We start from the raw sequence: 17,462 nt of genomic DNA, 5'->3' as shown, positions 1-17,462 counted from the left end.
TTGGAAGTTCTGGCCAGGGCAATCAGGTAGGAGAAAGAAATAAAGGGTATTCAATTAGGAAAGGAGGAAGTCAAATTGTCCCTGTTTGCAGATGACATGATTGTATATTTAGAAAACCCCATAATCTCAGCCCAAAATCTCCTTAAGTTGATAAGCAACTTCAGCAAAGTCTCAGGATACAAAATCAATGTGCAAAAATCACAAGCATTCCTATACACAATAACAGACAGAGAGCCAAATCATTAGTGAACTCCCATTCACAATTGCTACAAAGAGAATAAAATACCTAGGAATCCAACTTACAAGGGATGTGAAGGAACTCTTCAAGGAGAACTACAAACCATTGCTCAACGAAATAAAAGAGGACACAAACAAATGGAAGAGCATTCCATGCTCATGGATGGGAAGAATCAATATCGTGAAAATGGCCATACTGCCCAAGGTAATTTATAGATTCAATGCCATCCCCATCAAGCTACCAATGACTTTCTTCACAGAATTGGAAAAAACTACTTTAAAGTTCATATGGAACCAAAAAAGAGCCTGCATTGCCAAGACAATCCTAAGCACAAAGAACAAAGCTGGAGGCATCATGCTACCTAACTTCAAACTATACTACAAGGCTACAGTAACCAAAACAGCATAGTAGTGATACCAAAACAGAGATATAGACCAATGGAACAGGACACAGGCCTCAGAAATAACACCACACATCTGCAACCATCTGATATTTGACAAACCTGACAAAAACAAGAAATGCGGAAAGGATTCCCTATTTAATAAATGGTGCTGGGAAAATTGGTTAGCCATGTGTAGAAAGCTGAAACTGGATCCCTTCCTTACACCTTATACAAAAATTAATTCGAGATGGATTAAAGACTTAAAATGTTAGACCCAAAACCATAAAAACTCTAGAAGAAAACCTAAGCAATACCATTCAGGATACAGGCATGGGCAAGGACTTCATGTCTAAAACACCAAAAGCAATGGCAACAAAAGCCAAAATAGACAAATGGGATCTAATTAAACTAAAGAGCTTCTGCACAGCAAAAGAAACTGCCATCAGAGTGAAAAGGCAACCTACAGAATGGGAGAAAATTTTTGCAATCTACCCATCTGACAAAGGGCTAATATCCACAATCTACTAAGAACTTAAACAAACTTAGAAGAAAAAAATCAAACAACCCCATCAAAAAATGGGCAAAGGATATGAACAGACACTTCTCAAAAGAAGATATTTATGCAGCCAAAAGACACAAGAAAAAATGCTCATCATCCCTGGCCATCAGAGAAATGCAAATCAAAACCACAGTGAGATACCATCTCACACCAGTTAGAATGGCGATCATTAAAAAGTCAGGAAACAACAGGTTCTGGAGAGGATATGGAGAAATAGGAGCACTTTTATGCTATTGGTGGGAGTGTAAACTAGTTCAACCATTGTGGAAGACAGTGTGGCAATTCCTCAAGGATCTAGAACTAGAAATACCATTTGACCCAGCCATCCCATTACTGGATATATACCCAAAGGATTATAAATCTTGCTGCTATAAAGAAACATGCACGTGTATGTTTATTGCAGCACTATTCACAATAGCAAAGACTTGGAACCAACCCAAATGCCCATCAATGATAGACTGGATTAAGAAAATGTGGCACATATACACCATGGAATACTATGCAGCCATAAAAAAGGATGAGTTTATGTGCTTGGCAGGGATATGAATGAAGCTGAAAACCATCATTCTGAGCAAACTATTGCAAGGATAGAAAACCAAACACCACATGGTCTCACTCATAGGTGGGAATTGAACAATGAGAACACTTGGACACAGGATGAGGAACATCACACACTGGGGCTTGTTGTGGGGTGGGGGGAGGGGGGAGGGATAGCATTAGGAGATATACCTAATGTAAATGATGAGTTAACAGGTGCAGCACACCAACCTGGTACATGTATACATATGTAACAAATCTGCACGTTGTCCACATGTACCCTAGAACTTAAAGTATATAAAAAAAAGAAATGCAAAAAATAAAAAATAAAAACCACTAAAGCAGTATTATATGTCATTTATGAATACATATATTTGTAGTAAAAATATATAAAATGGATAGGAAAGATATTCTGCTTACTTCTGAACAGGAAAGAGGGTAAGGAAGTGGGGGTAAGGAGAATTGATCTGAAGCTATCTTACTTTACTCCTCATTTTAAGAACTTAAGTAAATGTGGCAAAATGTTGATGTCTATTAAATTTGGTTGATATGTTATTATTTGTAATTATCTGTGGTTGAGATATTTCAGAAATATAACAAACATTAAAAAATTGATAGTAATAGATGGAAATCCTTTTTAAATGAAATTACTTACAGGCCAAGGTGGTGGGACAGAAGTTACTTCTGGAGTATGAAAATAAGCAACACCATTATGGTAAGTATAAGGATATCCAGTTGAAGTTGTTAGATACATTGTTCCAGCTGCTGGCATTATACTAGAACCTAAAGCAAAGATTAAATAATAATAATTGAAATGTTCAATTTAACTGTTAAAAATGTAGTTTCTAAACACTTCAGAAAAATATTTATCTTAATATACCTATGTAGCTATGGTAAAAATTGAATGTCACAGGTATTTAAAAACAATTCCTTATGTCAAAGTATCTTTGAAGCCTGTATTTTTAAACTCAATACCTTAAAGCTTTTAGTTTAAGATGATTAAAGGAAAAGATAAACAATGCTAATAAGAAATACTAAAAATGTATCAATTCAGATTCCAACACCAGTATGCTACACAGAGCTTAACAATTTAGATTATCATCAGCAAAGTAATTATTTGTACAAATATAAATTATGTGTAATTTAAAGTTACTTCAAGACTACATACACTGTAGTAAAGTTCCTAAGGTCTTGGCTAGAACTTTTATTTCTGAAAGTCCAAAGATGATGGAGGCAGTAAAGTTGGAGAAGATTCTACTTTCCTGAAGACATTTTGGTTCCACCCTACTGATTCTTTGGATATCCTACCAGCAAACATTCGTTCATGCTATGGCTGTCTTTTATCTCTCTTTTCTATGATCTATTCTCTATCTAGTCTCCCTTTGCTACAACTGCTGCTGTTGCAAACATGACCGCAAGTCTTCATGTGGCTAGCCTGGGGTCCCCATCTCTTTTCCCGGGCCAAGTTATATAAACCCCCACCACAAACCAAAAAAAAAATAAATTATATATATATACAGAGTATATATATATATACAGAGTATATATATGTATATAATATAGTCATTGAAGAGACTTTAAAAGTTAAATTAGCCAAATTAGATTAGGGTCTTAACCAGCAAGGTTATATAAATTAGTGAAACTGACAATTCTTCTTCCACCTATACCAGTGCTTCTCAAAATTTCACATAAATTAGAATCACCTAAATTGTTTTTTAAAATGCAAATTCCAGGGACTTATCTTCAGAGATTTTGAGTCAGTAAATCTGGGACAGGGCCTAAGAATTTGCATTTTGACAGCTTCCAGTGAACTGACATTGTCTGCAAACCACACTTCAAATAGCATGGGCCTACCACTTTAAGTAATACTATTGCTCCTCAGCTTTTATATTTTCACTGCATTTGATCTAGTATTGTTATTATTTATTTTAATGGTTCTTAATTAGATCCTTTTGAGAATTTGATGAAAACCAGGGACGCTTTCCTCAGATATATATACAGTCAAACACAATTTTACACACAATTTTGGAGGTCCATGGATTCTCCCCAAAAGATATTCAACTATTATTCAAAGATAATGATAATGGTTCATTATTCAATAATGGTTCATTATTCAAAGAAAATGAACCATGCTTTACCTGCTAAATAAATAAATTTTCAGTGCATACTATTTCAAGGCATTGAACAGGGCCCTAGTGATACAGCAAAAAATACAAAAATTAGACATGAGATGGTCTGTATCCTCAAAGAAGTTAGGTCTGGTAGAGAAGATAGTCATTAGTTGATTACACAATTAATTAATTAAATACGATTTTGATAAATACATGAGGCAGTATAGGGTACGATACTGAACATTTCAATTATTATATATACAAAAATATATAAAATCTCTCTCTATACATATATATGGAACATTTGTGATGAAATGATGTTTCAGCTAAGCTCTAAAGAATGAATTGGATGGCAAAGAACATTCTAGGTAAAGAAAATAGTATATTAGATTCTGAGAACAGGAGTATAGTATGTTCTGGAACTGAAAGAAGGCTAGATGGCTAAAGCATGGAAAGAAAAGGGAAGAATACTTCAAAATAAGCTGAGCATAAGACAATAAGAGGTGCACTTTTGAAAGATCACTCTGGCTGCCTTGTGAATGATGGATTGGAAGGTAGAAAGATTGGATTCAGAGAGACCACTTAGGATGTTTTTCCAGGAATTAAGGTAAGCAAAGTGGTTAGTTGGGACACGGTGTTGGTAATGGAGATGGAAAGAAATGACAGATCTAAGAAAAAACTAAGATAAGAATCCCTTATTTGTAAATGTACTTTTAATACCTATTTTTCTTCGCAGAAAAGTCAAAAGAACTTTGGAGTCAAACAGTCCTTCATTTGAAGGCTAGTGCTACCACTCACCATTAGGCTATTTAACCCCATACTTCTTAAAGTTGGATAAGGGATGGATGGTATACCAGGAGATATGAAAAAGCAGAGGCTGAACATAGTAATCTTCCTACAGAATCAGTTTTATTCAATTATTTTTGGGAAACATTTTTATATTCAAATAAACAATATGATATTATGGAACAGAATGCAAATTATACATGACATTTTTACATAACTCGTGAGACTTTAAAGAAAATTTGCAATTCCAGTATGCTGCAGTGGGTTAGGAACCACAACATGCCAAGATTAACTCTCCTCTAGCTTTAGGAGTATTTCAGCAGAAACATTTTTAAAACAATGACTTTCCTTTTTGGGAATGAATTTTCTATTTACAAAAATAGAGATAACAATACGTCATGGGATTCTATGAAGATTAAATGAAAACCCATAACATTGACGCTTGCACTAAGTAGTTTTGAAAAAACTATTTGTATATTTGAAAGCATTCAGCATAGTGCTGATTTATTTTCTATTTCAGCAAGTGGTAGATGATACTATGAACATTACTATTTAGTACATATTGCTGGTGATAATGGGCTAAAGGACCGATACTATATGTCCTAGCTTAACAACAGTAGTCTGAAAATATTCAGCATTCTGCCATATTTAGTGCATTCCATTTTGTATTAATCTACTGAGGATACTTTGATTGTCTCCTAAATTAACAAATACTAAGTCAAAATTAAACTTAATATACGTCAATCTCTTTTTTGTTGTAGTTGTGGCAACTGTACTAGCCGAATATCTATTATTTCTAAGTCAAAAGCATAACAGTCCAAATGAATACAATCTATTAATTTGTTAACAGATTATATATAATAACCTAATGTTTTAGACATTCCCGTAGACACTAGGATGTGGCTAAGGGAAAATAAGTTAGTTATAAATTTTACACCACATTTCTCCTTCTAGCCAGACTGTTCGGAATTTTAATAAATATTAAAGGTAAAAAGTTAACTATAAAGATGCCTAACTTAATAAATAGAAAGAGTGAGGAAAGAATAATAGAATTGAAAGCATTAGAGAAATTTGAGGAAGGTAGATACATAATTTAGCTAATTCCTAAAGTTTTAGGGATTGTCCCCCTGAAAATTATGACATACCTGGCTGAGTTACAGTACACAGCATGCAGCGAGTTTCTGATATTAGTTCTATGTTTTCACTTTCAATATTTTTACTCTGATTAATTTTAAATTACTTTCTAATTAAAATTTTTCTCATTAGTAAGTCTAAATTATTAAATTACTTCTAATTACTTTTGCTATTTTAAATGATATTTTCATCACAAAAGATTTTTTCCTTTAATAATGTAACTACATGGAATATACTTAAGCATCTTTATGTATATAAATTTTTTCCCAGCCAAAAAAAAAATTGAGATATATTATTTTGTGGCAAAAATATTCAGTTTTTCCACCAACTTTGCTAAAATAACTTTATTAGATGAAAGAAACATGATCTTTTAATAAAGTTCTATAAAAAGTCTTATATTTCAAAAAAGAACCATGCAAAAACATTTAAAAATACATTAGTTCTCAATACATACGAGGGATCCCTACTTGTTGTTTTCTTATTGCTGGACCAATGTTCAGCTTCTTATCCTTATAATTAAGTTTTTCAGCCTAAAATAAAAAAGAAATTATTTTATTATTTTAGCACTATTATTTATAAAATCAATAAGAAAAAACTAGTTAGAAAGAATTTCAAAAATTCAGACTATGATATTCTTTGAAAGTAGCAAGGAATAGTGGGAAAGAGCAGTCTTCAGACTGAAATAGATCTGGGTCTGACTGCAATTCCCGATTTTCCCCATTTGTAATACAGTCAATCCTCATTACTCGTGGATTCTGTATTTGTGAATTTGCCTATTTGCTAAAATTTATTTGTAATCCTAAAATTAATATTTGTGGCAATTTTGAGGTTATTAGTGGACACGTGCAGAGTGGCAGAAAATTTGAGTAGCCTGATGCACATGCTCCCAGCTGAGGTCAAATAAGGCGCTATTCTTTCTTCTTGTTCCAGTGCTCATACTCTAAGAGAGAGCTTTCTATTTAGTGCCATGTTTTCTCCACTTTCGTGCTTTTTGTTGGTGATTTTGCTATTTAAAATGGCCCCCATGTGTATTGTTGAAGTGCTGGCTAGCACAAGAAGACTGTCATAGGCCTTATGGAGAATATATATATATATTAGATGTGCTTAATGCTATTGGCCATGGCTTCAATGTTAATGAACTAGTAATCTGTTACATATGATGCCTTTAGATGGAAAAACACATAAAACAAGGTTATATATTGATGGGTTCATGACAATATTATGACCAGAGGTTCTTGGGAACATTATCTTGTATTTCCCCTAGAAAGAGGAGTTCAGCATTTGCTAATTCAGTGTTCCTAGCAATGTTAGAGAACATAACTGCCACAAATAAGAATTGACTTTTGTATATATTTTATACATACAACGTATATGATTTTAATAACATACAATTCAAATTCTACTTTTTTTCTAAAAAAGTTAAATGTTATATTTGCCTTAAAGTTATTACACTGAATTGCTGGCTATAGGCTTTTTCTGTGAATATTCTTAGTTTATATAATGTTTTTCACAGGAGGGAAATCATCTCAGATAACCTCACTGCTGGAATCCACATTTGTAGTGTTTTTTAAACATTCAAAATGCTATTAACACTTTGCAAAAGATATATCCCCAAGTTCTTAGTTTAAGTAAAGAAAGCGAAACATTATATTACAGTTTCACAACCATACTCGTAATGATTTTGGAATTTGCTCTTCTGCAGATTAAGTTTCCTAGAGACCAATGCCAATCTTAAGATGCAAATCTTTTTTAAAAAGCAATTGATTATTGTATTTGAACCCTGAAAAGATTAGTTTCAAATACAAAAGTTCCAGAAATGAAGTTAAATACACCAAAAGATCATACCTCTTGTAAAATTTTTTGTGCATCTTCTTGTGTTTCAAAAGTGACGAAACCATACCTAAATAAATGCATTAATTATTACTAATTAATCATTTTCTTAGAATGTTATATTAATTATATTAAAATGTTTTAAAATTTTGTTTTTAAATAATGGGCCACTGTAGGAGTAGGCATCTTTCTATGCTGCACTAGCATGGGAATCTTAAGAAGAATCATTCACAGCTTAACACTGTCACCTCCCTTTAGTCAGGGAACTAAAAGATAAAAGAACCTCTGAGATCTTGAAATAGCTTCAGCTCTCAGCTGTATGCAAGGAAGAAAAGCACAAGAGATTCATGCTGTGGCTTGAAAATTGGGATGCAATAAATTTCAATCCAGAGCAATAATCTCATTTTAAACTAATAGAAGTTTGGCTAAGAGAAATCAAAGTAGAAAAATAACTAAAAAATTTAAAATTTCAACACAATAAAATTTCTTATATTGGTGAATGACAATGTAAATGTATTATTTTATTATTATTAGCGCATATAACTGATAATGTAATTATTAGTATATTCCCAAACGATATCAATTAAAATATGTACGACCCAGATTTCACATCTGTTTTTCATACATAATTAACTTCAAGTACAATTCATATAATGTTCAAGATACAAATACACATAAATGATGTGCTCCGTGTCCAAAAAGCCAACATAGGTAGAGAAAAAAGTAACAAAAGAAAAAGTGTATCTGTCAAAACATAATTGCTATTTAGATAACTTAAAGAAACTCTTCTGAGTAATGCTAAATATCTTCACTATTTGCTTCAATTCATAATTACTGGATCATATACAAAGTTTCTTCTTTTAAACAAAGGAATTTCTCTTTATCTATTTGCCCAAAAAAGGAATTATTTTTACACTATTTTTTTGGTAGAACACACACACCACCCAGTGGAAAAGGCATAAAATACAGTTTACATTTCCATGTATGTTTTCCAATGATTAAAAAATGGATATTACCAAAACAGCAAATTCTGTTAGTCAAACACAAGAGGTAAATCTCACTTCATCTTAACATTGTTTGGCATTCTGAGGAAGTATCTCATCTGTTTAAAAATAACCTTTCTGTAGAATCCCATCTCTTCCAGAGTATCCATCTGTTGAATGTTGTTTCTCACTAATGCCACCTCAATGGGTCCCTTTTCTTATGCCTATAAATATTTATGTTTTGCCTCTCTTTCAAGAAAATAAATACAATACTTTACTGCCTTATCTATTTTCTTTTAACTTTGCAGTCCAACTCCTTAAGTGAGTGTACTATGTAAACTATCTTTTTCCTTTCTGAAATTCGGCTTTGTACACATAGCAATCCACCGAAACAGCTCTATACACATTTAAAGACACAGTCTATTGCTTTCTTCTCAATTTTCACTATCATTGATATGTCAATTAAAAATCATTCTCACTAGAATTATATTTCTCATACTGGTCCCCTAATTAGGTCTCTGAGGCACAACATAGAGACATTTCTTGGTGTCAGCTGTTTTCAAATAAAGCTCTCTATGGCCTAAAGCGGGGATACAATTCCAAAAGAATCTGATTCCTTTTGCTTCTCATTCCTCAGCTAATGTACATCTGCTACTCACATTAAGTGCTTGCTGCCTACCACTGAATGGTCCCTCCACTCATGCAAAACTAACTTCTCAACAAATTAAGAAATATTACAGTGTCTCCTCCCTCCAAAATACACACACACACACACACACACACACACACACACACACACACGGAAATCAAAAGGTAGGAGGAAAGAAGAGGGCGTGATAGTCTCTGCTCGAAAATGGAACGAAAGTAAACTGGCATACAAAACCTAGTCATCCAATGAAAATAGAGTTATTAATTCTATAGACAATCTGTAGTGATACTAACCCTTTGGATACTCCAGCTCTGTCATTTACAATCTTCACTTCTTTCACAGACCCATACTGGGAAAAAAATTTTCTTAAATCACTTTCATTTGTCTAATGGCATAAAAAGAAAACATTAAAAAACATTTTTAGTTGATAAAAGATGAATAATTCTCATGCTTGCTCTGGAGACAGAAAAAGTTATAGATAAGATGCAAGAAAAATGCCTCTCATCATCAAAACAGTGCATAAACCACTAGGTGATTAAAATCAAGGTAAATACCTTGCTTTATGTGATAGCTATGTTGTTAAATTACTATATGCCAATAAAAATGTAAGCTGAATTATTTTAAAACTACCAAGCTCACTATTTAAAGAAATCTTTAAATGATTCTTGTTCTCTAGCTGGCCAGTTTTAAAAAAACCAATTTGGATTAGGAATGCTATTTCCATAGTAAGGGTACAATACTGTTGGCTCTTGTGGCTCAGAGACAGTCATGGCAGTGGAACTAGGTTGTGTTGGCCTACATCAGTCATTCTATTTTAATCAGTAGTCTCAGGAACTCCTTTCCTAAGTCAGTTTTAGGAAAGGAATGTATTTCCAAAAGTGCTTGAACTCAACTGTGAGAACAATGGTGTGACTATAAGATTTAAAGTTATTAGATTCCTTATCTGTACTCAATATACATTTCAGCTAAATTCAGACATTGTTTTGATAGTAAAATAAAAATTGGAATAATAATTAGATTTAAAGCATACAAGGTATCTACAAAGATGGTTTTGGCATGTCTGTTTTTTAATTGAAATAGTCTGATAATAGACTCATATCACCTTTTCTCAGAATACTGACACTAAATTCATTGCAATTTCATTTTCTGGTTTAGCTATAACTGTTTGTCTACAAGAGTAACTTTTCTCTAGAAAAAAATTTCTTTATATACACTGCAAAAAGACATGCTTTAGTGCAGAGCTATGCCTTTTGGGTTTAACTGCCACCTCACTACTTACATACACTATTGGTTTTTAGTTGGTAACATAAAGCCTGCTAAGCTGGATAATGACAAATACTGATTCAATCTAAGAAAAACTGAATGCCTTTTTTTTTTTTTTTTTTTTTTTGAGACGGAGTCTCGCTCTTTCACCCAGGCTGGAGTGCAGTGGCGCGATCTCGGCTCACTACAAGCTCCGCCCCCCGGGGTTCACGCCATTCTCCTGCCTCAGCCTCTCCGAGTAGCTGGGACTACAGGCGCCCGCCACCACGCCCGGCTAATTTTTTGTATTTTTAGTAGAGACGGGGTTTCACCGTGTTAGCCAGGATGGTCTCGATCTCCTGACCTCGTGATCCGCCCGCCTCGGCGTCCCAAAGTGCTGGGATTACAGGCGTGAGCCACCGCGCCCGGCCAACTGAATGCCTTTTATTTCAGTTAATAGAAAATGAAATCAATGCTAGAATAAGAATTGTTACTAGATACTTGAATACAAATTAATTCCAACTATTCTCTGGTAGAATAATCACTAGCTCAATTTTGTAGCTCCACTTCTTCAGTGACAGACAGTCAAGAAAAGTAAGAATTAAGAGGGATAGGCTGTTTGCTTATAAAAATGAAAGGTTAAAAAGTCCGTGACTACTTGCTATTAAAGTAAATGATTTCCTTGCTGGCCTTTATCTGTGGTTTTGAAAAAGGTATAAGTATACAGGAGGAAGCCCTAGCAGTTACCTTAAAACTATGGCTGCATTATAACAACCGTCTCCAAAGTTCATGCTGTAGCTGATGGGCTTCAGTAACCTAAAATAACTTGGCCATACGAATGTTTATATTTATTGATAACTTATTTTTAAAAGCATGCTAAGCTATTGTAATGTAAATGAATTCCCAAATTGAACATTTCTGCCAGCCATCAGTATTTTCCACAGATAAAGAAAATCTTTTTAAAAATAAATATTTTATAAGAAATAATTTTTCTTACTTTATTTTTAGTGAAACAATCATATACTTGTTTCGGACTCATTGTTTTGGCAAATACACTAAGTGTAACATTTCTCTTGTGCAGGAAAAAAGAAATTCCACCCAAATTGTAACAGATTGATTATATGGAAATAGAGAGTTATAAATGTCAAATATCACACCTAATGGCATAAGGCAGGTTTTTTTTTTTGTTGAAAATGATAACTCTCCCTATAATTTCTAATATGTAAAATAGAAGCTTGGAAATCCTTCTATATATCCATTTGAAAGTAAGAGTATTACACTTAAAATATCTATGCATGCCTTTCTTGTAGGTGTTTACTCTTACCTCCCCTCTGCGGGCTGGGAGGCACTGCACGTCATCTCATGAACTACGCTTCCTTGAAACAGTGGAATGGTTGATTACATGATGTAAATATATTACTTTTTAAAAAGCTTTTATTTTAGGTTCGGGGTACACGCGCAGATTTGTTACAAACTCGTCACGGGAGTTTGTTGTATAGATTATTTCGGCACCCCAGGTACTAAGCCTAGTACCGAATAGTTATTTTTTTCTGCTTAAATATATTACTTTTAAGATGCTTTATTCTGACAAGGACACAGGACTTTTTTGGTGATCAAATCCTAAATTCTAACATAGAAAGTGCTTTGCAAAGAATAGATGCCTACGAGGTTGCTCAGGAATCTGAGATAAGAGTTGGGGTAAAGAAATAGTATTTCATAAAACTAAGTTTTTAAAAAATGGAGTCTCTTTTGAAAATTATAATCATCGATTATTTTGGCTACTGGAATATTAGGGAAGAAAGTATAATTAGTTCTGGTATGGAAGAGTATGGAGCTATAAGACAGAAAACTAGGCTTCTAGTCTCACTCTGTCACTATGTGGCTAAGAGCCTACAGCAAGTCAGTGAGGATCAATTTCTTTATATTTGACGAACAGTTTTTAATGCTTTATGTAACCTACATGCTGGTTGAAAAGATTCTTTATAATAAGATAATTCGAAATCTGTTAATCATTATGCAAATATGTTATTATTTTATAGTTGCACAAAGAAAGAATTTCTGAGACATAAAGACTTCTAACGAAAAAATACACTTTACTGCATGCATAAATAGGTACCTTAAAGTCAATTCCTCCTACAAAGATGCGATTAGGGATCACTGTTCCATATCTTGGGGCACTTGTTGGGTTATTCAAAGGCACAGGCGACACAGGATTAGGGGATGGAGATAATGAATCTGTTTGCATCTGGTTTGATGTTTGCTGTAAAATAAAATTCTTTTACACTTTTTGCACTGGGTATAATGCAGTCTGCTTTTGATGCAGACCAAAAACATATATCTTTCAAAAAGAAGAGTCATTTAGGCAAAATATAGTATTCTAGGCTTTACTTTTAATATTATAAAAATTATAATTAGAGCTAAGAGCTTTTTAAGGCAACAGAACTAGGAAACACAGAATCTACTCCACTATAGAGATTTTAAATATTAAATATATTACTTAAAATGCTTATATTATTATCAAACCTATTACTTAATTATTAAGGGGAATATTAAACTCATGAAGATGTTTGAGAAAGAGAAAAACAGTCCCAGCCTGACACAATCAACTAGGCCCTGGTGTTGTTAGGAGTTGGCCTGGCACTCACAGCTAGGCTGTGGTGTTCTCTTGTTAACAGAACACCAACATCAGACAAAGTCACCCTATGACTCCGATGGATCAAGATTAAAAACAAGACCACTCCATAATCATGCTTGAATGCTGACAAAAACAAAGGCATTGCCCAAACCACAAGAATAACCAAACAACCCTCCATTCTGGCTGATATGAGTGACTGCTCCTTCTTTATCAGCTATAGTTTTAGCCTTGATCCATTTTTCTTTCCTTTTAGATAAAAGTTAACACATCCAATCATAGAATTACTACAACTCCTGACACTATACATTCCAGAGTAAAGCCCTACTTCCTTAAACCCTCTCTAAAAATTGCTCAACACAAGCCTATATCCTGTAAGTTCTAACACCTTCTGATTGAGAGGCCCCATGGTTTATGTTTTCCCTTGTTTGAACAATTAACAGACCCAACTTTACTAAATGACGCATGTGTTCCTGGTGGTCTTTAACTAATGGTCATTGACAAGCTAATGAACTCTAACATTCACATTCACCATTTTCAGCCTGAAAGTCAAAATTTTAAATGCACTTGTCAATTTGAAGATTGGACTGATTTTGTTAAAAAATTATATACTTGTAGCTCGTAAATGTTTATTACAAAGAATTAACTCAGTACATATCCACATGTTCACAATTCTAAGTTAGAGGACCTAATTTAAATCTTAATAAATATATATAAATGTATAAGCCTTTGCAGAATGGTAAGATAATAGACTTTTAAGGTATAACAAAAAAAAAAAACCAAGACTTGAGAATCGCGTTGAAGAGAAACCAATTCAAGAACTGTTGAATTATTTTCCATCTGAAAACACTAAACACGCTTCTGAGACAAACTCCATAATATCCTAAAGACAAACCCCATAATATCCTAAATATGTGCCTCAAAAAACTTGAAGTAAACTGGGTGTTGTGGCTCGTGCCTGTAATCCCAGCTGCTTGGGAGGCTGAGGCAGGAGGATTGCTTGAGATCAGGAGTTCAAGTTGTTTTTAATCTTGATCCATCGGAGTCATAGGGTGACTTTGTCTGATGTTGGTGTTCTGTTAACATGAGAACACCACAGCCTAGCTGTGAGTGCCAGGCCAACTCCTGGGCAACAAAGAAATACCCCATCTCAAAAAGAAAGAAAAAGAAAATAAAAGCTTGAAGTTCATAATTCCAATTCTCTGAGAAACAAACTCATGAAAATGAATTTCCAGCTCAGGTAATAGAGTTGTTCTTTTTCAAATTTGTTGTGCTCTTTCTTCTCTGGCCAATACAATCACAATCCCTAAATTAATCTTTGCAAGATGTACACAGAAATGACTAGGACAGGAGTGGCAATTGGGCTATAGGCTAGACCTTATGGGCTCTCTTCCCCATCCAGCCTTAAGGAAGTATGTACTCCTAATAAGGGAATATGTAAATACTTCTTTTAAAACACAGAAAAGCCACCACATTTCATAATTACTATGTTGTAGTTTCCAATGAAAGAAACTGGGAATCTAATCTTAACAGCTTTCTCTCTGGGCACTTGGAGGTTATTTGTGACTTCAGTCACTTCGCTCAGTAGGATATAATGCTCAGAATGGGTAATTCTGGAATGCTTAGTATTTTTCAACCATGGATTTTGTATTGCTAGAGATAATATAACAGCTCTAGTAGATGTAATCTTGTCTTTCTGCCCATTTGTTTACAGTGTCAAAATTACCTATTTGCTAAATTAAAAAAAAATTCTTCATGAAATTCTCTTATTGAAAATTAGATGTACTAATTTGTTCGCAAGTTTAAGTAAAAGACAAACCCCATTATATTTCACTGAGAGAAGGATGAAATGAACGGAAGTAAACAGTGCTTTATTTCCAATCTCGAGAAACTAAAGGATACTCCCTGAGAAAAGAAAAACAACCTTTCACACTCAATTCACTTCATTCTCCTCCACTCTCTAAGGCTCCTGCTCTATTGTGGGCTCGCTCTGCTTAAGTTTTCTCCCTCATCATTTTCTAACATATGATTTAGTTTACTTAGTATGTTTATTATCTGTCTCCACTATTATGTAATGCATTAGGGCAGGAGTTTTGCTTTTTTCACGGCAGCATCTAAAGTACTGACAGTACACAGCAGGTGCTCAATAAATATCTGTTGAATGACTAAAAGTGAATCATTTCTTCAGTAGAGACCTGCTCACAATATGCCAAATAGGCTGAAGGCTAAAGAATACAGTATAATAGCAGTCTAATATATATATATATACACACACACACATATACATATATATACATTATATATACATATATATACACATACATATATATATACACACACATATATATATATTTGAGACAGAGACTTGCTCTGTCGCCAGGCTGGAGTGCAGTGGCGTGATTTCGGCTCACTGCAACCTCCGCCTCCCTGGTTCAAGAGATTCTCCTGCCTCAACCTCCCGAGTAGCTGAGACTACAGGGGCGCACCACCACGCCCAGCTAATTTTTTTGTATTAGTAGAGATGGGTTTTCACCATGTTAGCCAGGATGGTCTTGATCTCCTGACCTCGTGATCCGCCCACCTTGGCCTCCCAAAGTGCTGGAATTACAGGCGTGAGCCATTGCACCAGGCCTACAAAATATTTTAATGTTAGCAATAGCAAGGCTCAGGTGGAGGCAACATCTAAGTTCATTATAAACAATTAGCGACGCATTGAGTTAAACAACAAAGAAGGCCTCAAATTCCACTAGCAATAATTCCGCACGTGTTACAGAAACACCTAGATGGGGACTGTTGTCGGGTTTGAAGGCTCCTCCGCTTGCTAAAACTTCCAGCACTAGAGAGTTTATTAAACTTCTCCAAAGCAATGTGCCCTCACTGGCTCCTCCCCTTGAGAATCAACCTCGAGATCTAGCATCTATTTTGCAAACGAAGACAGCAGGAACGGGCGGGCTAACCGTCGCAGTCACTGCCTCGGCGCTCCTCCCCCTCCAAGGCCAGCAAGTTGCCGCACTAGGGGAAATGGCCGCAGCGACAACTTCCTCGAGTTCTCTCGGGTCATCGTGAACTTGGGCACCGAAACGAGGATCCACCCCCTCCCCACCAAAGTGCGGGAGGGAAAAGAAGGCTAGCCAGCGAGAAATTTTGCCCCGCAAATCCGCCAGCAGCAGTGGCGGGAACCCTCAACGGCACCGACCCCGCCGCTGGCCTCGTGCGCAGCTGGTCCCCACCCTCTCGTGGCGCTCCCTGATTGGCTGCTGGCGGCGGGACGGGGCGGGGCGGGACGGCATGTTGCCGCTGCGCCTCGGGCCTGTGCGGGCAGTCCTCGTTCACTTCCCCAAGTCAGCCCTGACTGGCTCGGGAGCACAGCCAATGCTAGAGTGTCCGGGTCCCGCCTGGGCCACAGGCAGGCCCCTGCCAGGTCTCTCAGACCTTCCGGTCCTCGCTGACCAGTCGGGGAGTGGAGGCGTCGACCGCCCTGGCAACTCCTCGCCTTGGGCGGCTGGGTCGAGTTCGGCCGGAGGGAGCGTCAAAGACGCTGCCTAGCCCAATTTCGGCGGGAAAGCGGTTTATCTGCTCGGACTCCATTGGGTGCCTGGCCGCACGCCGCCTCCCGAAACATCCACGGCTGAGGTCCCCTGGCCCGTCTACACCCAGTCCAGGCCCTGTGGCGGCGCCTTCCTGACCCCCATGAGACAGCCAGACGAGGTCTGCGGGAGGGCGGCTCCTGGCAGCGGTCGGTGGGGCACCTGGCCACGTTTCTTCCCAACCAGATAGCGAGCGTTTGGGGCCTTCACCTCGCCCCTCCAGGCCCTCAGGGACAGGCTCCACGCTGCTCTTTCTCCCTGCTACCCCGCGCCCTGGGGCCCTGATCGCTGTACTCACCGGCCCGGACTCGGTTTCCATTTTCCTCTCCGCTCTTCAGAGACGCGGGGTAGGGAAGAGAAGCCTACAGTTTGAAGCCACCTTCACGCCAAGGCAGCTGCGCTGCTTGTCCTGCCTGGGACTCTCGCCCCCTGGCGGCGAGGGCGGCGGTGGCAGCTGCAGGGGAGCAGGCTCGGACCCGGGCCCTGAACCTGCCACCTGGCGGGTGGGGAGAAGCGTACTGCGTCGCCTCGGGTGTCAGGTGGCGGTGCGGGCGGGCGCCACAAGCCGGAGAGGGGCGCGGGCGGGCGAGTTTCGGCTGTGGCCTTGGGACTCCGAGCCGGGGCGTCTCAGGGGCAGAGCGCACGGCACAGCGGGGCGGGCGTGGGGCGTGCGGAGCGAGGGCTCGGTTCTGGGACCCCTCTCGCCTTCTCAGACGGCTGGGGAGGAGAGAGCCAGCGGTCAGGCAAAGCTCCATGCACGCCTTCCCCTCTCTTCCACTTGAGAAGAGTCGG

At 37.0% G+C, this 17,462-nt stretch overlaps 1 protein-coding gene across 5 annotated transcripts in view; it reads right to left on the bottom strand.

Moving 5' to 3' along the window:
• The window catches only part of BOLL (boule homolog, RNA binding protein), a 78,375-nt gene extending 61,182 nt beyond the window's left edge, over window positions 1-17,193 (bottom strand). For 2 of the 5 annotated variants that reach the window (XR_009213811.1, XM_058439898.1), the window contains exons 1-6: window positions 16,969-17,150; window positions 12,568-12,711; window positions 9,503-9,594; window positions 7,593-7,647; window positions 6,202-6,277; window positions 2,372-2,499 (exon numbers count right to left, since the gene is read on the bottom strand). Coding sequence is in view for 4 of the 5 variants with exons in the window: in XM_058439898.1 (XP_058295881.1) it covers window positions 2,372-2,499; window positions 6,202-6,277; window positions 7,593-7,647; window positions 9,503-9,594; window positions 12,568-12,711; window positions 16,969-16,989 (516 nt within the window). In the remaining variant the exon portion in view is untranslated. Of the gene's footprint in view, window positions 1-2,371; window positions 2,500-6,201; window positions 6,278-7,592; window positions 7,648-9,502; window positions 9,595-12,567; window positions 12,712-15,847; window positions 15,911-16,040; window positions 16,292-16,968 lie in introns of those variants that run through there. The other 3 variants (XM_032755054.2, XM_058439899.1, XM_058439900.1) reach the window with 3 other exon arrangements.
• Between the last annotated feature and the right edge of the window lie 269 nt (window positions 17,194-17,462).

Source organism: Hylobates moloch, unplaced genomic scaffold (genome assembly GCF_009828535.3).
Source record: "Hylobates moloch isolate HMO894 unplaced genomic scaffold, HMol_V3 SCAFFOLD_1, whole genome shotgun sequence".
Lineage (NCBI taxonomy): Eukaryota > Metazoa > Chordata > Mammalia > Primates > Hylobatidae > Hylobates > Hylobates moloch.
Note: the sequence above shows the minus strand (reverse complement) of the source record. Positions and strands in the feature narration are given on the sequence as shown.